Genomic DNA, 24,905 nt, shown 5'->3' with positions numbered 1-24,905 from the left:
GGATGTAGACTCGTAGGAGCGAGTGAAAGTAGGAGGGAGCTGAGCCTGTGGTAGTTCTGTAAGCAAGCGTCAATGCCTTGAACTTGATGCGAGCAGCCAGTTGCAGAGAGATGACAGAGGAGTGACGTGGGCCCTTTTGGGCTCGTTGAAGACAAGACGAGCTGCAGCATTCTGAATCATTTGTAGAGGTTTAGTTGCACATGATGGAAGTCCAGCCGGAAGAGCATTGCAGTAATCAAGCCTAGAAATGACCAGGGCCTGGACGAGAAGTTGTGTTGCATGCTCAGTTAGGAAAGGCCTGATCTTCCTGATGTTGTGCAGTGCAAACCTGCATGATCGAGCTGACTTTGAAATGTGATCTGTGAAGGTCAGCTAGTCATCAAATATTACTCCAAGATTTCTGACCGACCTTGATGGGGTGATTGATGATTAATCTAGCTAGATAGTGAAGTCGTGCTGTAGAGACGGATTGGCAGGGAGGACGAGAAGCTCAGTCTTTGCCAGGTTGAGCTGCAGGTGATGTTCCTTCATCAATGCCGAGATGTCCGCCAGACAGCTTGAGATACGTGCAGCTACTGTGGGATCATCTGGTTAAAATGAGAGGAAGAACTGTGTGTCATGAGCATAGCAATGGCAAGAGAAACCATGTGCCTGTATGATGTGTGTCCCAGTGATGTGGTGTAAATAAAGAAGAGAAGGGGTCCAAGAACTGAACCCTGAGGAACCCCTGTGGTCAATTTATGTGCTTTGGATACCTCACTTCTCCATGCAACCCTGAAGGATCTACCTGTGAGATAGGACTCAAATCAGTGGAGAGTACCACCTGTGATGCCCTGTGATGAGAGGGTGGACATAAGGATCTGATGATTCACAGTGTCGAAGGCAGCAGACAGATCCAGGGGAATGAGAACACAAGATTTGGAAGCAGATTTTGCAATCCGTAGGGCTTCTGTGACCGACAGTAATGCAGTTTCGGTTGAATGCCCTTTCTTGAAGCCAGATTGGTTGACATCCAGCTGGTTGTTCAGAGACAAGAAGGATGTAATTATTTTGGTCATTTAATGTAAATAATTTTGGGAATTGGTGTATATGTAAATACAGCTGTATATCATTAAAATCCCATTTATATCTAAATGTCTTAATTTTATACTGTCAAAACATTATCTCTCCAGCAGTCATCTCATGAACAAAATATTTAACAGACACCAAACCAACAAGGAACAAAAATAAAGCAGGCTTTATTCATCAGTGAGAGATTTGGAACAGTAATAGGGAATGGTTTCAATATAAGGATGATGTGTTTTTTTAGATAAATCCCATCATTGACTTCTCCCACAGCATTATAAAGGGAGCACTCAACGACCATAGATGAGACAGACCCTGGCTAGTTGTGAGACAGACCCAAACTACCCCCTTCCCCTTTGTCATGTAAATATGTTTTTGGCACTGTTGAGGAGACCTGGTTGAAGTGTGATTTTATTGTTAATGGCCCGGCCCTGTTGTCCCACACAAAGACGGGCTTTAACATTGACCCTAGAAGCCTCCCACCGAGCCCAAACTCTTCCTGCACTTCAGCTGAAAGAGCCCTTTTGTCTGAGTGGGACATGGCCCAAGAGATGGGGGAAGGGGTTTCTGGGTTAGGATGTGGGTTAGGGTAAGTAACAATAAAAAGACAAGGGGAGTACACTCATAAGGAATTTGCATTGAGTGGCGTGCCCTTTAAGGTGTTGGTTTAGTATCATAAACTCGAAAAGCCCTTTATGATTCAGGAAATGTCCTGATTTCGATTCTCTCTGAATTTAAAATGAAAAAGAATGTTCCAAGCTTTAAAAAACATGGGTCAAAATTTATTGAAGGATAAAAAAAACCCTCAACAAGGCTTAACAAGGCCCTTTCAAAAGGCTGATCAACACTAAAAAGCCTTGTTCTTCAGAATATATAAAGAATACATGTTTGTTTCTATCTTGAATGTCAAGTTTGTCTTTTATGGAGATTTGCACGTGACATATAAATAAAACTACAACCTTGTTCAACCAAGAATTTTTCACAAATAATCAGTTAATCCCACAAAATTACAAAAAAAAATTTTCAAAAGGATGTGATTTGCAAATGGAGATCATGAATGGCAAGTCATCCAAAATGGCTTGTCTATTTACTTTAAAGCAAAGGTCATGTGTCTTTGCTGATGTGTAACAGTACAAAACATATCACATATCACATTTCTCCACACTGGGCAATGACAATGGGCAGCTTGGGCTTGTTGTTGGGTCCTGTTGGTACATTCTGTAATGGAGAATTATGGAGAAATACGATTAATGTCACAAAAAGCACTCAGGTCCCAGGTCTATTTACCTGACATTTTCTACTGATCTGACTATAGATGTAGTTTTATTATTATCATTTTATTTTAAGAGTCAGCTGGCTGCATTTAAGTGAATATTTGCAGATTTTTTTTCTCTTGGTTAAACACTCAAAGAGACCAATTAAGTACTGTGAAATCCATCTCATACATAACAACAAAGAATTCTCTCAGACTCTAAGGTAAGTGCTGACTTATCCCATTTCTTAATTTACTTAATTTACTTTAAGCACAGCAGATCTCTTGCCACACTAGTTAACTTATAAATCTTCAACAGGATCACTAATAAATTCCTTTGAAAGGATTATGAAACTTGAAATTAATCAACTTAAAACTTAAAACATCGTCGTCTCACCTCAATTTTCCTCATGACGAGCAAACCATCCACCACTTTTCCTGTAAGGAAAACCCAAAGCAGTTAATGGTGTAACCAGTGATTGAGTTCTCTCAGTACAGAATCAGCTCAAGACTTACCAAATACTACATGCTTCCCATCCAACCAGTCACACTTTGTGCAGGTAATAAAAAACTGACAGCCATTTGTTCCTGGTCCACTGTTGGCCTATTGGGAAAAAACAAACATTAACGACTCCTTTGGAAACAGCAGAGAATAAAGAATATGATAGGTAGATGGGAGTGTGTTTATCCTATAGTATCAATGTATTGTATGTTTGCCTGACTTCTCAGGTGCTAAAGGTCTTGCCAGTCACTTTGTCAGGAAAATGAGAAACAAATTCTAAAGTTACATTAAACATTAAATTGGCTTTATTTTATAATGTGTATGTCTATATAGTGTTCTGTTTGAAGCATTTCTGTGTAATACAATCTTAAAAGCCTCATTTGGCGAATCCCTCAAAATTGGTCAAGAATATGTCCAGGTCATGTTTAACCCAAAACCAAAAGAAAAAAAGGTAACACTTTATTTTACGGTGTCTTTGTTACGTTATATGTACTTACCGTAGTAATAACAGTAAATTATGCATAATTACATGAAGTAACCTTAAACCAAACCCTATAGTAAGTACATGTTGTTAATTAATATTACTCAGTACTTAAATATATAATTACAATGTAACAAGGACACAAAATAAAGTATATGCGAAAAAATATTATAACCCTCCTTTTTTGAGTTTTTTCCGCATTAGATTTGGAGTGAAATGGAAAATCTAATTTTTTTCCACAAGATTTTGGGCCACTTTGACGTTATTACAGTACTCTGACCGAGAGTCAACTTAAACAGAATTTAAGCACTGTTAATCTAACACTGCTGATATGCTGGCATAAAGCATACTGTAAAGGTACAACAAGAGTTTCTTTACAGGGTCAGTGTGTATAGATTTACCAGTGACAGGAGTCCTGGGCCAGAGTGTTTCATTCTAAAGTTCTCATCTGCAAATGGTCCCCTGTAGATACTGCAGATGCCAGTGCCGTCACCCTGATAGACAAGAATATAACATTTAAAACCATTCACATTTAGAAGATCTGAATCACTCAAACTGTTAAGAACTACATGTCAAGAGATAGCTGTGTGTCTGCAGTAGGTTCATATGACCACTAGAGGCAGACAAACAGACACAAGGAACTTGCATGACTGGATTGTCTGAACTGGCTTTTTTTTTTTTTTACACCCACCACTTTATTAAAACACTTTTAGCAAAGTCAGTCATTAAGACATTGCATGTGCATTTTTGTTTAGTATCATATTTGATATTATATAGGAGAATATGGAACTTATATTCAAGGAGGAAAAACATTTATTACTTGTTCAGATGCTCAGATTGATAAAAAATACACAATTTGGTGCAGATGTTGGTATTTATATGGCTGAAAACAGATACAATTCTGATAGCGGTCACGTAAATCAATGAGATCTTTATAACAGTATGGCAGACTATTTACAAAAATCCATATAACCATCAATTGTCACTATATATCTCCAAATATGTCTTAGTAAGATGAATTTTAAATGCTTAGTTTCATGATCAAATTCAGTCGTTTTTATTGTGGTGGAAAAACATAAAATTAAATGCAATGATGATTGAGAGATGAACACAAACTTTCCTCAAAAGCTTGATGTATTATATTTGATACTTTTATTTCTAAAAAATGATATGGATTATCAAGTAAACCTAACCTTGCTTCAGTCCAGTAAGTGTTCATCTTAAAATATTAATAACAATATAAAAGCAATGATTATGTTCACTTTATAAAAATCAGTAAAGATTGTTCATACTTGCAATTAACTAAAATACTTAAAAACAGAAAATTTGAACAAAGTATGGAAATTAATTTGACAGAGTTCAAATGAACTTTATGCCACAAATGCTGTCTTTTGAGCTTAACTTTTACAGAACTTTTTACATAGTACTGCATTGTGGTTGCTGCTGTTTTCCCCCGCCTTCCTTGTCCTGTCTCACCCGCTTCTCAGGACTGGACCCGAAGTTAATTCATCTTTGCTGATGACTGGTAAGGCAAGGCACATTTAAAGGCAACTGCAAGACCTCTGGGAGGAGCTCTCTGCATGTATTGCTGTTTCTTTTGTTGTGTGTTAGGGTTGTGTGTGGAGCAGTACTGGACTCGTGATTGGTCTACTAATACAGTGGTTCCCAACTCGGATTCTGGAGTCCCGCCAACTCTGTACATTTGTATGCATCCCTAATCAAACACACCTGATTCAACTTTTCAGCTCACTAATAGACAAAAAACTGGCATTTCATAACCACCTTTTTCCTAACAAGCCTACTGTGTTTAAGATTATGGGAGGAAGTTCTATTCAAAAAGACTGAAACAAATCATTTCAAAGCATAAGGTTGCGTTACAAATAATCCTTATCTGTTAGTTTGACTAAATTAAATGAAACATTTCCTTCATGTTCAAGAGAATAACGTAACGCTTGGTATTTTAATGTGACGTGGTACAACAACATCCATGGCAAGAGCTCGTTTCAGTTGCTGCATTATTTTCCTCCTGATGATTTCCTTTTTTTCCTTTGTATTCCGCGGTAACACTATGAAAAAATACAACATATACAGCGCACTTGTGATCTGCTTTCTGTAAGTTTAATATAGAATATATCCCATTAATAATTTACTGGACTGCACTAAGAATCTCTTGTTTTTTCTCCCCAAATCCTCACGTCTCTTTCCAGGTTTGTTTTCACACGAAATGTAATTGCCATTTAACAGTTACTAAGTTACTCCCATAATTCACGCAATGAGTCATGGGCCGTAGGAAACTGTGGATAAGGGAGGCATACAAAATGTGCACTTTTGGCAGATCCACTGATCTACTATACACCTGTCTGCGTTGACTGAGTGTATAATAAAACACCTTTTGGAAATATTAATATGACTTTGGCAACTTTAGTGGATGTATCTAATGCTTATTCTTGCTTTACGGTTCTGTAGGGAGCGCATTGTATTTTTCTGTATTCAGCAGCTTAGGTGATTTTGTTTTGAAAGCTAGTTATTTCTGTTTGTTGTTGGCCTAGCTCACACCTTAAATTAAAAAAAAATTTGTATTAGTTTATTTAAGAAATAAAGTGAAAATGTAAAAAGAATTCGCCATGTTTTTTATATTTTTTTATTGATTTAAACCTGACAGCTCTTCCTTGATCTATACAGACAACGTCAGAAATAGTTTGCCTGTGTATTAATGGGAAATTAATATCAAACAAATACAGAAGTTGGATTACTGCAAATATAAGGGCACATCCTTATTTACCTTATTTGCCTATCTATAAGGGCACATCCTTATTTGATTTGATGGATGTCATGTATGGCAGTCAGTACACAGAGTGCAAACATTGTTTGCACAAAAAAACAACCTTCTATAATGTCAAACCAGCAAAATTCAACTCCATTGTATGGATCACAAGGCAAAACTTACATTGACAAAATCGCCACCCTGAATCATGAAGTCCTTTATCACCCTACCAAAAGAACAGAGCATACGTTAGAATTAGTGTGATTGACATGATGATTTACTAGCAGGTTGAAAATTAAAAGTAACATAGGCAATTTTTGTGAGATTCTAAACAGTTTTTGTGATATCGTACACTTACTGTAATGTACGCAGTAACAGTAAATATATTATGTAATTGTGATTTTTTTTGTCATTATACTTATTACATTGATTGTGATATTAAAAATGTATATTGTTCGATATAAATTTCTGATCTAGAGGTAATATAGTGAAGGTGGTGGCCGCTTCGATGTATTTCTAATAAGTGATTATAATTGAGGTATTAATCCATATTTTTCCTTCTAAATATCAAATGAGTTGAATGACTTCTTTAAGCATATGAGATTTATGTAGTTATAGAATTAAATGTCCGTTTAATGGAATGTACACTCCCCATATTTTTGAGGGGCACATAAAACATGTTAAAACAAATTTACTCTTCTAGCTGACCAAGGTCACAGGGGCCATATAGACTTAAAGCATTACTTTTCTCTATTCAAACTAGAGAATAAGAATAATGATGAAAATTGTTTATAGTTAGAGCTCAACCAACCCCACCCTTGTTGGTATCCTGCTGTGTATCCTGTGTATCTGTGTGTGTGCTAGTATTCTCTGTTACAGGTCCTGTATTGGTAGAGTGGACAACTGGCACCCTGGGGAGATGAAATTATATGTTTTCTTCGATTTGCTGGTGCCTAGAAACCTAGTTCTGTGACCTCGGAGGTTGGGGTCGGGGATCATTTCCCTGGACGCAAGTGTGACGCAAGTTAAACAAAAACCTGGTGAAAACCCCTTAGAATATGTTAAGCGTTTCCGTACAGCATATGAGTACTACTGTGCTGCTAAAAATAGTGAAGATGATTATGATTCGGCTAGTGTGATTGAATCCGCCATCGGAGGACTGTCAAAAGTATACAGATAACTGCTTATCAGTGGCTCTGTATATATTCCTTATTGGGACACACTGATTTGACGGTGTGCTGTAAAGTTGGAGCCGTTTACAAGCTCACAATGATCAAACTATAGACAAAGCGTCTGCTGCTCTAGAGGCTGAAACCAATTCATCAAGGGTGGATTCTGGAATCCACTGCCGCTTCAATGCATATCTAATGAGTGATTATAATCTAAGTATTAATCAATATTTTTCCTTCTAAATTTCAAATGAGTTGAATGACTTCTTTAAGCTTATGAGATCTATGTAGTTATAGAATTTTCTAGTATCTAAAACTGTCTTCAATTGACTGCACTTCTGACTCCGGGTCTTCATTCATCATATCTGGTCCTGGGTCTGTAACTGTTTTGTCCCCAACAATAGCCTAGGACACATGTGTCAAATTCCTCTCCTAGGGGTCACTGTCCTGCAGAGTCTAACTCCAAAACACCTGCCTGGACGTTTCTAGTAATCCTGAAGACCTTTATTAGCCGGTTAAGGTGTGTTTAAATTTGAGCTAAACTCTGCAGGAGAGCGGCCGGCCTCCAGGAACTGAGTTTGACACTCCTGGCCTAGGATTATTTTGGTCTATCATGTTCACCATCTGACAGTTGACTCAACCTAAACGTGACTTGAAAACGACAATATCATAGTACTGTTTTGCATTGCAAAACATCATTCAAGGTGTATTTGCATTGAAACTTTGATCAATGAAAAAATGACTAAATATCTGAATACTGTATGTAGGACATAATAAGCCAAATAAGCCAAAGCTTTATACTTAGAAGTATGGATTTGAACAAACTTCTAATTCTAATTATGAGCAACAGTAATGGATTGGCTTGGCCAGTACCAATAATAACTTAAAGCGGGGCTCAGTAGTTTTGGGATTTCTTCGCTGTATTCTCGCTTTTTGCTCGCAGGTTTCTCTCTAGAGCTCCCCCCACAGCTTCGGAATAGATATTTGACAACACTGTTGTAAAAACTCGTTGGCGATTCTCAGACACCAGAGGCTAGTAGATCAACGACATCAAAGCAGATGGGACATTCTTTAAAACGTCTTCTTCATTCGGGTTCGAACAGCGTGAGGGAGCGCAATAATGACAGCATTTTAGCAGATTTCTTTTGGCCGTAAAGCAATTGTTTACATCGCGAGACCTGATATCACGCGATACTTCCTGACGCGGCGGCCGGCGGCCCGCCGGCTCAAAGTTGCAAGTGCGGATTTTACGCTCACGGGCACCAGGGGGGTGCGAAACGACCACCATTCAACCCGAAATAAGTAATATAACCATTTCAATGACTCCGAAGCTGTTCAGTTAAGGTAAAAAAGTTACTTAGTTCACCTTTAATTTCTCCAATATATTGGCCAAAAAATTAAAAACACTGAAAAATTGTCTCCCAGTTGATTTGAGTCTAATTTGAGAGCAAATATTCACTATAGGGTTCAAATCTGGACTCTTACCAGGCCAAAACATGTGCCAGGTGGGCTTGTTCTCAAGCCACTTCTTGGTTGTCTTCGCAATTTGGGCAGGAGCATTGTCTTGTTGAAAAATAACATCTGATCATTCCTCTTTAGATAATTTTTCATTTGTGGGAAGCAAGCCACTCTGCAATATTCTCCTGTACTCCAAAGTCTTAAATGACGTTTCACAGTGAAGCAGCTCACCAATACCAGAAGCTAAAGAGGCTGCCCAATGACACTCTTCCTCCATTATTCACCTTGCTAGAGATGCATTTATTATTATATTTCTCAGCACATTTTTTAAAGACAGCACTCTGGAGCATCACCATGCAACTTGTGTTTCATTGTGATTCATCACTCCACACACAACTTTCCATATTCTGCCAAAAATACATTTTGTTTTTTTATGTTTTTTTGTTTTGTTTTTTGAGACAGCAATGGCTTTCAAGTAGTGAAGTATAAGTAGTGAATATTCTAATAAATTTAGCTATCTATATTTTTGTTCATTTTGTATCTGTGAGCAATACCGAGTAAAGTGTCTCACCTATGAAATGTGCAGCCTTTATAGCCCACAGGAACTCCATCCTTCCTACATTGAACAAAAGCAGCACATGGTCAAAGTACATGCAAATAAACAAAACCAGAAAGAGAAATAGATGTTTAATCTGTAGCCTTATCCAGCACGTTTCTTATAGGATGATTTGAACACACTCAAAAGCATCAGTCACAATAACACATGATAAAAAAAAAAAAGTAATATGAGTATGTGGTAATATACGTTGAGCCATACATGTGGTTAAAGTAGAACAACCCTTAATTAACCCACTGAAATCTGAGACTGACTTACTTGAATTCACCAGTACAGAACTGCCTGAAAGACAGAAAAACAGATTCACATGTCTCTTATGAGGACTGGCACAAATAAACCAAAATCTAGAACTTACATTTAGAAGAACCAATAAATTGTCATGCAAGTAGTAAAGACAAGAGTTAAACATTTTACATAACACAAACACACAGAGTTTTTTTCTGGTGTTTATACATAAATGGATTGAGGAATCTTCTTACCGAAAATTTTCCGCAGTCTTTGGAACAATGTCAGCAAAAAGCTCTATCTTCATTCTGCCAACTTCCTAAATTTTTTGAAATAACCAATTAAAAAAAAAAGCTGACTCCAAACAAAGAGGCAAATATTCACATTTACATTGACCAAGTCACATTCAAACAATGAGATGTCATTCTATGCAGTGACAAACAGGATATATTTTAATCATCTGTAAAACCATATATGTGGGTAAAAACATACAATCAAACAAACAAGAACACAACATTTAAACAAAGGATGGGAGGCATCTGCTGTGTGCTTTGAATGAATGAATGAATGAATGAATGAATGAATGTTGTTGTTGTCCCACAAAACCACTTGCGAACTGAAATGAAGCGAACAAGTTCTGAGCTGTCACTCCCCCACATGGATTAGGGTGGCCATTCTCTGTCTTCAAAGAGCTGCTTGTTTGAATCCATAGCTGAGGACGATTGTGATAGTCATGGAGACATCGTTTCCAACAGCCTGAGAATTATTTTGACATTATAGGGTTGGGTTAGTTAACCCAAAAATGAAAATTCTGTCATTAATTACTCACCCTCATGTCGTTCCAAACCCGTAAGACCTTCGTTCATCTTCGGAACACAAATGAAGACATTTTTGATGAAATCTGAGCGCTTTCTGTCCCTCCATTGACAGCAATGTCACTGCAACTTTCAAGGCCCAGAAAGGTGGTAAAAACTTTCTCATCGCTTCATAACATTAAGGTTGAACTACTGTAGTCACATGGACTATTTTAACAATGTTTTTACCACCTTTCTGGGCCTTGAACGTTGCAGTGACGTTGCAGTCAATGGAGGGACAGAAAGCTCTCAGATTTCATCAAAAATGTCTTCATTTGTGTTCCAAAGATGAACGAAGGTCTTACGGGTTTGGAATGATATGAGGGCGAGTAATTAATGACAGAATTTTCATTTTTGGGTGAACTAACTCTTTATGGTCTTTTCTTCTATGCAGTTTTGTCACAAGGGAAAATGGGTTTCATTAAACATGTTTGAATTAGGAACAGGTATGACAAGAATAATTGCTAGAGAAGATCAACACCTGTTTCTACATCACTGCCTCTTTAGCCCCGCCCGCCGATTCACGCGTGTAGGAGTGAGTAAATACCAGAGAATCACAAACACAGGATTTCTCTAGCAGCAAAACAACAGAGATACATCTGAGGATTACAAGACCTTTTGCAGTGCAAAGTTGTGGAAAACCAGTCTTTCCACTGCCATCCTTGCGATCCTGAACTTTATTTTTATGAAAATTCCAGATTGCATCAGTAAGACACCGTTCATTTTCATACTGGTGAATCGGTTTTAAACAAGACACAGTTCAACGCAGGCTTTTTATAGAGACTGAAAATAAAAGTTGATGCAGCGCCGACTATATTGAATCCGACAGTAATGTTACAACACACAAGTGTGAGTAACAGTGCTTTTACCATGTGTCACTATTGTTTTGCTTTTACAGATAATTTGATATGTAGCCTACTACTACTCACTTATATATATGCATACAACTCCTCAAATACGGCACGGTTGATTTGTCTATAACTGCACAACTTTAAAGTAATTCCAGGTCTGGAACGCAACTCAGTTCCATATCACTCCATCACATTATTTTATATATTTTGGAGAGCCATACAGCCAGCAGCGAAATAACCACAACAAAACAAAGATTATTATGAGACAATAGGATAAAATGAAAATATTTACTTTCTACCACTCTGTCTCTCCTAAACACACACACACACACACAAAGAAGTGTGTTTAGAATCAAAGTAGCATTGTAGCTATTCCAAACATTTAAAAAAAACATGATATATCTCCTAAGAATCCTCTGAGCTCTGATCTCCACCCACAGCACAAAGGAAGCTAGTCTGGACAGAAACGCAAAGACATCAAGTTGCATTACGAGCTGTGTTACTAGTTAAATTACACAATCTCACAAGCAATTATCTTATTACCGGCTTTCAAATCATAATTTAGAGCAAAAACACTCTCAATCCTCACTTAAAGATGTTAATCTTCAGATGGATTGTAAAACCAGATATGAGTGCTGTAAAAAGGCAACACAACTTCCAATATATTCTGTCTTGTTCTAAAAAGAGGGTCACATGAGCAGAGTCCAAAACAGTCAGGACCGCCTAGTTATTGTCCAGGGAAAGAATGAATGTACCGGTAAATAGGTGTGGTTTAAAGAGTGTGCTCTGACATCTCATTTACTCACCTAACAAGACTAGGTTACAGACTCAGTTAAAGATTCTCTTGCTAAGGATGGAGCTCATGAATGTTTATCAAGATCACGACAACTACAATTTCAGAAGGTATTTAACTGGATTTTATTACATTATTATACTGCTGTCATGTGAACATTTTATATTACATGACTGCATGGGATAGATCTAGCTATTTGGAAAACTTGAAGAACGAAACAATGCTTTAAACAACATCTTTACAATTTTCTTTTAAGGAAGTAGCCTACCTCTGTCCATTTGTAAACAGAACTAAAGTGGCAGACCACAAAATCCTGCTTGTCAGGTTTGACCAGAGGCAAAGGCATTTTCATATCACTTATCAGCAGTGTTCTAGTTCAACATTTACATACCTGTAAAGGTTTGTTTTAAAGACTTACATCAATACATTTACTATTCATTTATGTTGTTTGAGCTATACATGGATGTTAATGTCACAATGTGCAAAAAAAGAAGAAGAAAAAACATGTAGGCATTGGAAAACTACCTTTAAAGTTAAGAAACTAGGCTAGCTGTTAATATTTAATGTTAATATAAAGCTTTAGATTGTGGCATCGATTTTTAGGGAAGCACCGATACCGATACCACGCAGCATGTGTACAGTGTTTGTGTCCAGACAAAGAAACAACAGAGTATGTAATGGGGAAAAAAAGAAGGCTTCTATAAAGTAAATCTATCTAATTAGTGGAATATTAAACAAAATATAGTAACACCTATATAGCAGTGCTGATAAACGGCACAGTCGCGCAAGCTTTTCGAGCGCACATCCCATTATCACATCAGCAGAAAGTTTGTAGTTCGGTCGGATATGTCAATGGCAAAGAAAGTAAAAAGAGGTATGTATAGAGTGGTGCTGGTACGACATCACTTTGAAGGCCAAATCACGGACGCGAGTTAGCATTTTAGCACTTCCGGTTCCATCTTCCCGAAGTCAATGTTTTTATTTATTTTTATTTTTTATGGGATTTTGGTTAAATGGCTAAAATAAGGCCTGTAGTGAACACAAGCTCAAGACACTTCCACATTTTATTCTACGACAAAAAATACATCAGTATTACCCCACTAATGCTTTTCTGAAGCTGAAGGCTAAATAGGAAAAAGGCTCAAACGTGCAGGGAATTTATTTTAATTTTTTGATAAAAACCCGAAAGTAATTTGGAAGCTTAGTGGTGGTGACGTTGAATTCGTGGGACCGTGGTGTAGTTCGTTTAAAGCCTACCTTTAGCTTTTTACTTCTGGTGACTGCATTTAGGCTTCAAAATTTAGAAAAGTTGTGTTCATCAGTGATAACTATCTTGATGGACAAAACGTTCAAGTATCATAAACTTTTGTTGGTCACAGAGCTCGTTTGTAGCGACAACCCAAAAGCCTATTGGAAAATCCAACACTTTGTTAATTGTAACTGACTGTAAAGAGAAGAGAGATAGAGCTTCTGTTGCATGCTCTTGATTGCTGGCCGTTTACTCAGCACACGTGTCATTTGGATTAAAACTAAATCATATATGCAAGTAAAACATGAAGTGTTTCGTGATTTATGTATGACGAGTGGTTACCTACATTATTACAGGACTGTTGCAGGTGGCAAACAAAAAACGCGTATCAGTGTTTGCCGCCGTCTCAGACAGCGCACGAATACTGAATTGAATTCTATTTCATGTCTTGCCCTTGAACGGACGAACAAAATAATGTAAAAACGCCCGTCTTGGCGAGTATCCCAGTAAACAAAGTCGGTTATATCTCAAGTGAACAAAGACGGTATATTCAAATGCGACCCGTGGGATCGGTCTTATAAAAATGCTGCTGTGTTTTAATGTTTTAATGACAAAGAAATCACTCACTGCTCTTGATTGAATAATTTTACAAAATTCCATCTATATTTAATTTATACAGTGATAAATATGCAGTGCTATACACTGACCCAATCCTTAGCACTGAGCCCTGCTGCAGCTCTAAATATGCACTGTACTAGTAAATGAAAGATTAAATATGTTAGAGCAATAGAATGAACAGTGAAAGTAACAGAAGCCCATACAATACATTTTATCAGGATTAATTAAGCAAGAAAATAACTGAAGGAAATATATTTGCTAAACAAATTAAGCCAACTAATATGATTAATATTCTTTTGGTTTATCTACCCAATATATTTAAAAATTACAAATGAAAGTGAAAATACAGGTATCCGACTCATTCTGGAAAGAGTGGCATGGGCGCCTCCCTACTTTTTCAGCTTTTTTTTTAACAGTGACATAATTTCTCTTCATATCCACTATTTCTGTTTGCTTCTCTGACAATTTCTGGACACTGCAAGTGGTGTCAGGCCTATTCGCAATGTTCTTTCCTGTGCTGTTGCAGACTTTTTGCCATCTACATGTCACATTAACAAAAAAAAAAAGACAAATTATGTTTTTATTGCCCGTTTTAAACCAGACCGCCAACAATATAATTATCTTATCGAGACTTAACGGAGCTCACCACAAACAACTCCATGTCTGCTCACTAGTGCCCCTGTTATCAAACCAAGTATACAAGATGCTAATCATGCTGTCTATAGCTGTCTAAAGGCCCCCTGTAGTCAAATATTTTATCCCGTAAAACTCAACATCAAAATGGCATATTTAAACTATTTTTTCCCTGTGAAATAAAATTAGTTTATGCCTTAAAATAGCTTGAATGTAACTCTACACCCTTGCTTCATTTAGTATACGTGGACCCATGAATATGAAAATAAGCCCCGCCTCCACTCACTCATACAGGGTCGTCTACAAGTCGATGTATCAGAATAGTAATGTGTTTTATGAATCGCTTTCTATGATGTCGGACATATAATGGTAATTAATGTGATTAGCTTTTGGCTTGACTACGTTATCAAACGTTAATAATGTGTTGCTAATGTTACATGAGTCGGACAGCTGCCTTCTAAAAGTCAGCATCCTTAGAAATGCTTTGAACAAGTTAGAACGTCAGCATAGGCCTACAGTTCATCATAACATCCTAATATACATTATATACATAATTCACCCGGCTATATTGCTAAAACAACGTGCTTGATTTTTCATATCAACAGAAAAATAGAACCTGGTAACCTGGCTTCTCTTGAGACACCCCTGTTTCAGAGCGGTCATAGTAATGATATGCTAAAGCCCGCCGGCACGCTGACCTGATTGGTTACAAGGTAGTTTGTGATGCAAGAAAAACAGGCGATTTCAAACTGCATTTTTCAGACTGTCTTTTTTTCACTGCAGTTTTAAGGAGAAAATACTCAGCAATGGTGTTGACTTATGAATTTGCTCATGGTTTAACTTAAAGGGATAGTTCACCCAAAAATGAAAATTCTGTCATTATTTACTCACCCTCAAGTTGTTCCAAACCTGTATGAGTTTCTTTGTTCTGCTGAACACAAAGGAAGATATTTGAAAGAATGTTTGTAATCAAACAGATCTCGGTCCCCATTGACTTCCATAGTAGGAAAAATATATACTATGGTAGTCAATGGGGACCGAGATCTGTTTGGTTACAAACATTCTTCCAAATATCTTCCTTTGTGTTCAGCAGAACAAAGAAACTCATACAGGTTTGGAACAACTTGAGGGTGAGTAAATAATGACAGAATTTTCATTTTTGGGTGAACTATCCCTTTAAAACATTAAAAACACCACATAGATATATAGAAATTAAACATTAAAAACTTGATTCTTTAATTTTACATTTTAATTTCAAAACATTTGCTTAGTGTCGCTGTTAGACTATGGGAGATGTCTTTTATTAACTTTGACCATTCATTTTGTGTTTTTAGGGTGAACTGAGACCAAATGTTCAATCTGCACTCATCAGCGATTATGATGGCTGTCATCTTGTCAAAGGGGATAAATGAGAACTTTCCCCATGATGAGACCCTGCAGTACCTGTTAATTCTGTGCACCAAAGTAGCTTTAAACACATTCGTTTTGTCTTTCTGGAGGCATAGCATTCTCAAGTCACTCCTGGGGCTCTGCAGTGTCTCGATATACGTGGCAGACGTGCTGTTGGTCTGTGCGGTCTCCAGCGTATGGCTCTTCAAAGAACACCTACCCACCTCTACCTGGATGTGCTTCATCCTGGCTCATGGATCGGCTGTCTACGCCCTGCTTCCTCTACTCATTCTCATCGCTGGGGCGTTTGACTACGCTAGCTACCCAAACCTAGACATTACCCGTAGCTCTCGGAGCAGGCTTGTTAGTTACTGCATTACGGTTGTGTTTATGTGGGCATCAGCCTTTGTTTTCACCTACCACTTCACAGACACACAACCTACAGAGATTTACAAAGACAAGTTGAGTGTGCAAGTGTGTCCCGTTCACGGATCTAACGTAGTGTTTCAATTTAATATGCAGATATCTATTGCAGTGGGTCTCATACTTCTGCTTCATTTTAAGAAACTGATTGGTTGGATCAGTAGAGCCAATAAATTGGCAGAGCTGACAAACACAGTGTTTGTTTCTGATCAAGACTTCACTTATGGGGAATATGAAAAATCGGAAATTCAAGAAAGTTCCCCTCCTCTCTTTGTCAGTCTGACACTAGGTTTTGCTGTGAACTGGGTGCCCTACCTGTTGATGTGTTTGACATGTGCCTTGGTGGGTTTTATGGTGCCATCTTATGCCAGTGTCAACCTTCTGTGGATGGCTTGTGCTAACAGTGCACTGGTTGGCATTGCCTTTTGGTTCAGAAGTGACAGGATTGGACCTTACAGCAAACTCCCAGATGACACTTGTTTTTGGAACACCTACTGGCACTTGAGCAAAGAAACATTACCAACTTTGGACAGTGGACACAAAGCTGCCTACAAGATTAATTGTTCACAAGCCCACTACGCCTTTTCAAGAGATCTAGTCTAACAAGTTTCAAGGCTGGTATGATACTCTCTTGCAAACATACATGTTATGAACAAGTTCAAATAACTCTGTTCCAAAGTTGCAATGAAACGGATGTTGCAACAGATCTTTTCTTTCATTTGGTAAAGTACATCAGAATGTTTTTTGTTTGTTTTTTTGTTTGTTTTTTAATGTAGGGACATGCTTCTATCCATCGGTTGTTGATTGGACTTTGAGATGTAGCCGTTGAACTCAAAAATAAATGTGAGCTTGAAGTTAATTGTGGACGGTTTAAGTGGATTTAATGATTGGAGAAGTCCAGAGAGAAGTCTATGGTTTCACTAAAGAATTCGTTATTTTGATTGAAATATTACTTGGTCAACTAAAAAAAAAAAAAAAAAAAAAGTATAAGTATACATGGATAAGTCATTCACAGTAAGATCTAACAAGCACTTATAAAATAGATTAATTTAAGCAGCATAATTGTGCCATTTTCAAAGACATCTCATTTAAAATTTAAGCCAGTATCACATGTATATTTCATGTATTGCATTGCTACAAGCTAAATTAAAAAATAAACATCCAACATGACATAAGTCAAGAGAAATGTTTGATATACTTAAATGTCATTTCATTTCAAATAATCAATGAACATTTGGCTATTTTTAATATTTATATCTGGTGATCGGTTGTTTGGAGAAAAAAAAAAAGATTTACTAACGTTAGAAAAATAGAAAGAGATAGCCTTTCTATTCTAGAAAAATAGAAAGAGATAGCCTACACATATCAAAACGTATCACTCTCACAACAATGCGTTGTTAGAATTCAAAAATTGTTACCGGCCAACTGGTTATTAAAGGAGAACTTGGTAACTTTTTTAACTTAATAAAACTGTCTAGAAATCATTTGGATGGTTAAACAACCTGTTCTAGTGATATTGGTGACTTTCCTCGCTCCCCCCAGCGTTCCCAGGCGAAAAAACCAACCTTGCAACTTGGGCACTACCATCCCGGCAAGATAGAAATTGGAAGTCTCGTGAGAAGCGAGAACTAGAACGAGAACGAGCGCGAAACACAAATTGCTTTACGGCAATTCGACATAAACACACACGCATGTATGATGTATTACCAGATTACCCACCTCGGTAGACATAGCTCCACGCAATACAGTTGGCTTGCTCTGATCAAAACAAACGCACATGAGCAGCGGTAGAGAGGGGGAGGAGGCCGCCGCAAGTGAGTTTTTTACGACTGTGTTGTGAAATATACGCCCCCCCCCCCCCCCCCCCCCCACAGCTGTAGGGGGAGCTCATGGGGAAAACATGCGACAACAAAAGGGAAAATCAGCGAAGAAGTGACTAGAGTTCGCTAGAGTTACCGAGTTCTCCTTTAAAAAACCATTTCATATGCTTGCCAATGCAGATTTTTACTTTCAATTAGGGCTGCACGATAAATCGCATGAGATTGTTATGCGCATCTCGTCAGTAAAGCCGGTTCCTTGATTAGTAGTAAATCGCCATCACCTGCTTTCAGATGGAGCGGCATTTACTACAAAGAGCCGTAGTTAACTGACAAGCTGAGCCATATCGCATTAATTATCGCTGGCGATACGTCCGCGATTTTAATGCGATATGGCTCAGCTTGTCAGTTAACTACGGCTCTTTGTAGTAAATGCCGCTCCATCTGAAAGCAGGTGATGGCGATTTACTACTAATCAAGGAACCGGCTTTACTGACGAGATGCGCATAACAATCTCATGCGATTTATCGTGCAGCCCTACTTTCAATTGTTGTTTGGCAAGTGCTAGAAAAAAAGTTAAGTGAACTCAATAACTGATTATATTAAGCAGCAGAACTCAAATGGAATGAGTTACAGGAGATTTATCCATAAGGAGAGTTTCCATCATGCTATTTTTCTGACTGTAAATATAAAAATTAAAGTGTTATATTATGTGTTTTTGTTCAGGATTAATATAGGGGGTGATCTGTTAGTGTTTAATGCTCGGGAGTTTTGGGGGGTACCATTGTGCTGAAGACTAGAGCCTGAAGTTAGAACGAGGATTGGCCAGATAACATGAATTCTATGTTGTTTTATTTAAAAAGCAACAGTTGTGCAATTCAGCACAGTCTCTATGCTAATTACTTTAGTACATGCAGTTGTGCTTGCAGTTAACAGTAAAAGAGTTGAGTTAAATGAAAGAATCTGATTCTTTAGAAGAATCAGAAGTTTCAGCTACACAAAGTATATAAATTGAATTATAGTTTAATATAATATTATGTGGACTCAAATTGAATAAGTTCACAGTACTCATAAATATTAGTTTAGGCAATTAGGCAATCAGTTTCCTCAAATGGATTGAGTTACCTTATCTTGTTGGGTTTTACAGTGTGTATTAAATAAGGGAGATATACAGGGGTTATAAAAAAAAAAAAAAAAACATTCTTTTGACTGAAATTGTTTTCCTCTGCCAAACCCCATTCCACAGCCTGTCACACACCCCGTTTAAAGGATTAGTTCACATTCAAAAATATTTTTGCTAATAATTTATTTACTCACCCAGATGTCATCCAAGATATCCATGTCTTTCTTTCTTCAGTCGTACAGAAATGAATGTTTTTGAGGAAAACATTCCAGGATTTTTCAACACAGAATGGACTTCATTTGCAACCAACTATCCCAATGTTCAAAAAAGGTTCAAATGTCTGTCTCAATGCAACTTCAAAGTTTCTACATGATCCCAGTCGAGAAATAAGGGTCTTATCTAGCGAAACGATCAGTCATTTTATATATATATATATATATATATATATATATATATATATATATACACTTTTTAACCACAAATGCTTGTCTTGTACCATCTCTGAGATGCGCCACATATTACATCATCACGTTGGAAAAGTCAATCCAGTTGACGCAGTCTGTAGTCAACTGACGCCTTCTGAACCAGAGTCTGTATACTCCGGTTCAGAAAGGTAGGAAAGGGCAAAAAAACTCATCTCATTTTCTCCTCCAACTTCAAAATCGTCCGACATCTTTATTTTAATTTTTTACTTTTTTTTTTCCGTGACCTTTCCAACGTGATGATATAATATGTGGCATCTCAGAGATGGTACAAGACGGGAATTTGTGGTTAAAAAGTATATATATTAAAAAAATTCTTTCTTTTTTTAAATGACCGATCATTTCACTAGATAAGACCCTTATTTCTTGACTGGGATCGTGTAGAGACTTTGAAGCTGCAATGAGACGGACATTTGAACCTTCTTTGAACATTGGGATAGATGGTTGCCATTGAAGTCCATTCTGTGTAGAAAAATCCTGGAATGGTTTCCTCAAAAACCTTAATTTCTTTTCGACTGAAGAAAGAAAGACATGGATATCTTGGATGACATCCCCAGGAGCAGGATTGAAAACCACCGACTTACAGTGTTAGTTAGATTAGCAACATGTTAATGTAAATGGAAAAGGATGCTGATACTGTAGGCAGTAGACAGCAAGGTTACTATAAGATTTGGAGTAGAGCTTGAATTTTTGGGATAAATTTCAAGTTTTCATGAGAGTTACAACATTGTGGACCCTAATCTTCACACTATCATTCAAGATCATTTTCACAACCATTATATTTTGGCTGATATCAACCCTTCTTTCTTTTTTCAACTGTCTCCTTTCTGATCTGGTAATGTCAATGTTTTCCACAAATACATCACACTACAGTAGTAAACTGGGCTGCAATGTGTAAAAAAGGTGCGTTTAATGTCCCTTAGCAACAAAAGTCCATTATTTTAGACTTTTTTTATTTTATTTTATTGGAGGGTTGAAATGAAGGAATGTGAAGCTTGTATGATTTTGTATAAAAATAAAAAATAAAAACTGACATTATTTTACTTATTTCTTTTTTTTTATTTTTAAAGTTTGTGTTTTTTAGTACTTAAACTAAAGACATTCTTGTAGATTTTACAGTCGTTTTATGGATTTTGGTGTAAATTTCCAAGGAAATAAAGTTGTAAAATCAGATATAACTTTTATTCACACTAAAATAATATTGTTTTATTATTTACATTTATTGTCTATACTTTTGAAACAGTGAGTATTTTAACATTAACTGATTGACCCTATTTACTTGCATTGTATGTGCCTCACTGGAACCCAGTTTTAATTGTTGTGATAATCAATATTACACCACAGGATTGAGCTCAACTTGTACTGAACCCATTTTATTATTAGGTTACCGGTAGTTACACATTAATTTAGAAATGAAACAGATAGGCCCTACTCCTCTTTTGTAGACAAAAAGAGTATGATAATTCCAAATTATGATTACTGTAGTCTAGTCTACTGTATGAAGTAAAAGTGACTGTTACAGTAAGGAGAATCTAATAGGAAACATTATAAGACCCTTTCACACAAATATTGCAAAACATCTACAGAAAAGTCATTCAGTATAACCTTACTGGATTTCTTGATTTTGTGTGTTTACACTGCCCGAGCTTACATGTATTCTGTATTTGTGTTCACACACATCCCAGACAGTCCTGTAAAGACAATAAGACTCACAGACAATTACAATGCTGGTTCCGTCGACTTGGGGAATGTCCTACAAGTCGGGTCCGAATTGCACTTAAGCAAAAGGCTCCCAGGAATTGAAGCTATGAAAAGTAATGAGATTTACGAAAACAGAAAAAATTCTTAATTCTGATGACTGAAAAAGACTGTATTCTGCTGCCAGGCTATTAGATGGCGATGTTATTTTTTATCTATGGGAATTGTTTTCTTTTTTTTAATTATTACTCAACTTATTAATAAATACATGAAAATAGAAAAAAATTACATACAATCTAGTGCTTTCAAAACATTAGTCTACATGTTTTCAGTTTTTGCTTTTAGTTTGTTCTAAAAAATTTACATGTAATTTAAAGTCAATTTTAAAATTTGGTTTGCATTGAGCCCACTTCTTAATATATGGTATTTTTTTAATAAAATGAATAACTGTATAATATGCATTATTTTACGTTCCAAATTGCCATTCTGAGTATAAAAAAAAAGCACACAAAATACACTAAAACACTATGGATTGAACATGTAATACACATGTGCATGACGTCATCGTTTTCAGAGATTTGCGTTTTTTTGTTTACATGGAGACCATTTTCCAAAGCTTTTTCAGACACCCAAATAGTGTAAACAGCCAAAATGCATGAAAAGTTTTTAGTTTTTAGTAGCAAATTGTTTCTTGTAAACAGCCCCTAAAGTTAGTTTCATTTAATATATAAAAAATATAAATAAATGTGTAAAAAAATATTTTAAATGAAATCTATCCTCGTGTTTTCATGCGATTCACCCAGAGTCACCAGGAACTTCAAGAGTGTTGCTTTATATGCAGCTTTAGGTGCGCAAACACAAATGAACATTAAACCACTGCCTATAGCAAGGTAAGATGACCGACAACAGATACAACCAGGATCAATTTGATAAGCAACATTCAGACCCTTACAGTTTTTTTTATCTATTGTCATGTCACCTTTAAGGGTTCCATTATATTGTATGCAAAGCCACAAAACTAAACACTGCGTCCCACTAAATGTCCCACTAAACTTTTTGAAGGGTCAAAGTGGTAGTTGCGTAGCCTGTCAATGGAGGGACAGAAATCGCTCAGATTTCATTAAAAAGATCTTCATTTGTGTTCCGAAGATGAACGAAAGACGAGCATTTGTGGTTAAAAAGTATATATGTATATATTTTTTTTAAATGGCCGATCGTTTCGCTAGATAAGACCCTTATTTCTCGACTGGGATCGTGTAGAGACTTTGAAGCTGCATTGAGAAGGACATTTGAACATTCTTTTTTTGACAGTGAACTAATCCTTTAATTTGGCCTTCCGGAAGTGTACACAATTAGGAATCAGTGGTTAAGATTTATTTACAACAATGTTCTAGAACACAGTGGCACCCAAATGAGCCTGGAAAAGTACAAGGCCAGCGCTGGCTGTGCACAAAGGCTATTTCTAAAAAATGGGGTAATTCATTCCAACAACAAGGCAATCTGGCACTTCTGAATCAAAGCCTGCAAGTATATTTTATTATTTGTGAAAGTATTCGCTATTGACTGTTCAAATGTAGAGTTTTGTGCAGTATAGAGTAACGCATATTGTTTGTCATTCTTGCGATCAACAGTGCAGAGATGGATTTATGTTTACAAACAGTATCCTCTGTACTCCGCTTATAACTTGTGTTGAAAAGACGACATACAGTTGTAATCAAAATTATTCAACCTCCATTGCAAATCAGGTTTATTGGCAAAATGTACAGATTTTCAGCTGTTTGCAATGAACAAATCAAACAAAAGAAATTTAAATAGCTCAACACAACAAATGTTTCAAGTGGTTTCCCCAAATTCAAGTGAGAATGCAACTTTTAATGACTTCTGCAGTCTCAAAATTATTCGATATGATAAAAATCGTGGTAAGATATTTTTGCCATATCGCCCACCCTTAATTACTCAAATCTGAACCAAGTCCTAACCAGTTTTAGACCTCACTGACAAGCCATAAGCTATTGGATGTCAACCATAAACAATTACTGTACCAATTAAATAGTAACAGCATTATTGTTCATTTTTACAATACTGTTGTTTGTGTCCAATCAAAATTATTCAACCCTACAGAGTCTGTAAAAATGTACAAATGTTAGCTTTTCTAAGGATCCAGAGTTGTTATAACACTTTAGTGGCATATTAAAAGTGATAGTCAATATATAATTTTATATTATATATTATGTATTATATTATTCATAATACAGCTGTGCCATAATTATTCAACCCCTATTCAACATTGCTGTTTTTTAGGGATGCACCGATATGAAAATATTGGCCAAAAAGAAAGAAAGTGAAATGGTCAGGCAACCAAAGTTTATATATTTGGACCACTTGAGATGGAATGACACTTGATTATCAAGCAGGAGAGTTAAGACCATAAGCATTTTTAGAAATCAAGCGAGAGTATCATCTTGGCCAACTTGACAGCTTAACGTTACTCTGATGCCCCAAATGCTATTTTTTTTTTCTTTTTTTTCTATTAAAGTAGATAGCGCACCTGTTTAAAAAACGGCTCTAAGTAATTTAGTGTCAGTTAGCTGGTCTGCTAATGAAGACAACAATGTGAATTTAAACTTACTTGCCCTCCAATGGTGACATCGAAAAACACTATCGGGTTATTGGGATTTGAAGGCTGGACGTTCATGGTTATTTTCAGGCGTATATCACTCCAGACTGCAGAAATATGAGCTATTACTGTTTTACACACATGAGTTTCATATGAACGATTCAAAAACGATCACCCATGACGTCACTACGGTAACCAGGAGGACTTTCTACGGATACAACCGAGGGACAATTACGACTCAGAGAGCCGAATCATCCATTCAGCTGCATTTGGACCTCGGGGCTTTTTTTTTTTTCTCTACACGAGACGTTTGTACACAAAAAGTATAATCGTTTAAATCTACTAGTTCCTAAAAATGTTAAATATAATTAGATACAGACCCTTTTTAAGAAAGGTTACAATGTGTGCCAACCCTACCCAAAGCTGCCATAGTGCCACGATTAATTGAAGCTCTGTTACTGCCATCTCGTGTTCACAAAGATTGAAAGATTGGGTTCACACATAAAAGCAGCTGGTTTTGCATCTGCTTCTAGAAGCTTTCTACAACTAGCTTCTTTGACTACCGTAAATGTTTAATTGATTCAGAAACATGAATTAATTGTTAAATATAAGCCTTCAGAAAAGCCTTCAAAGTCCTCAATGTATTCAATAAAAAAAGATAAAAAAAAAAAAAGTTACAATCGTTTCTGTTAGTCTGATTGTGTTTGTCTATAACTATGTATTATAAATTCCAATTACGTTTGATTACACAAATGCTTTTTCTCCAGCAGTGGTCTTGTATGTTAGTTTCAAACGCCTAGATCAAAACTTAAATAGCCTGTTATAT

The 24,905-nt window shown here is 36.6% G+C and overlaps 2 protein-coding genes across 3 annotated transcripts; one reads left to right on the top strand and one right to left on the bottom strand.

The window, feature by feature from the left end:
* Window positions 1-1,218: 1,218 nt before the first annotated feature.
* ppih (peptidylprolyl isomerase H (cyclophilin H)) lies at window positions 1,219-24,324 on the bottom strand. 2 transcript variants are annotated; one of them, XM_084390306.1, is made up of 9 exons: window positions 24,092-24,324; window positions 9,787-9,851; window positions 9,566-9,589; window positions 9,263-9,307; window positions 6,248-6,290; window positions 3,702-3,794; window positions 2,834-2,921; window positions 2,715-2,755; window positions 1,219-2,283 (listed from the first exon to the last, which is right to left on the bottom strand). In XM_084390306.1, exons 1-9 carry the CDS (start codon window positions 24,155-24,157, stop codon window positions 2,215-2,217), a joined length of 534 nt encoding a protein of 177 aa, XP_084246432.1. In that variant the 5' UTR covers window positions 24,158-24,324; the 3' UTR covers window positions 1,219-2,214. The 2 variants fall into 2 exon arrangements, with proteins under 2 accessions (XP_084246432.1, XP_084246433.1); XM_084390307.1 differs by having other exon boundaries at window positions 9,787-9,847; window positions 24,092-24,230.
* LOC311279072 (putative G-protein coupled receptor 160) lies at window positions 12,062-17,645 on the top strand. The gene is made up of 2 exons (XM_084390305.1): window positions 12,062-12,140; window positions 15,865-17,645. Exon 2 carries the CDS (start codon window positions 15,881-15,883, stop codon window positions 16,943-16,945), a length of 1,065 nt encoding a protein of 354 aa, XP_084246431.1. The 5' UTR covers window positions 12,062-12,140; window positions 15,865-15,880; the 3' UTR covers window positions 16,946-17,645.
* Window positions 24,325-24,905: the final 581 nt, after the last annotated feature.

Source organism: Rutilus rutilus (assembly GCF_951802725.1).
Source record: "Rutilus rutilus genome assembly, chromosome: 19".
NCBI lineage: Eukaryota > Metazoa > Chordata > Actinopteri > Cypriniformes > Leuciscidae > Rutilus > Rutilus rutilus.
This window is presented reverse-complemented; position numbering and strand designations above follow the sequence as displayed.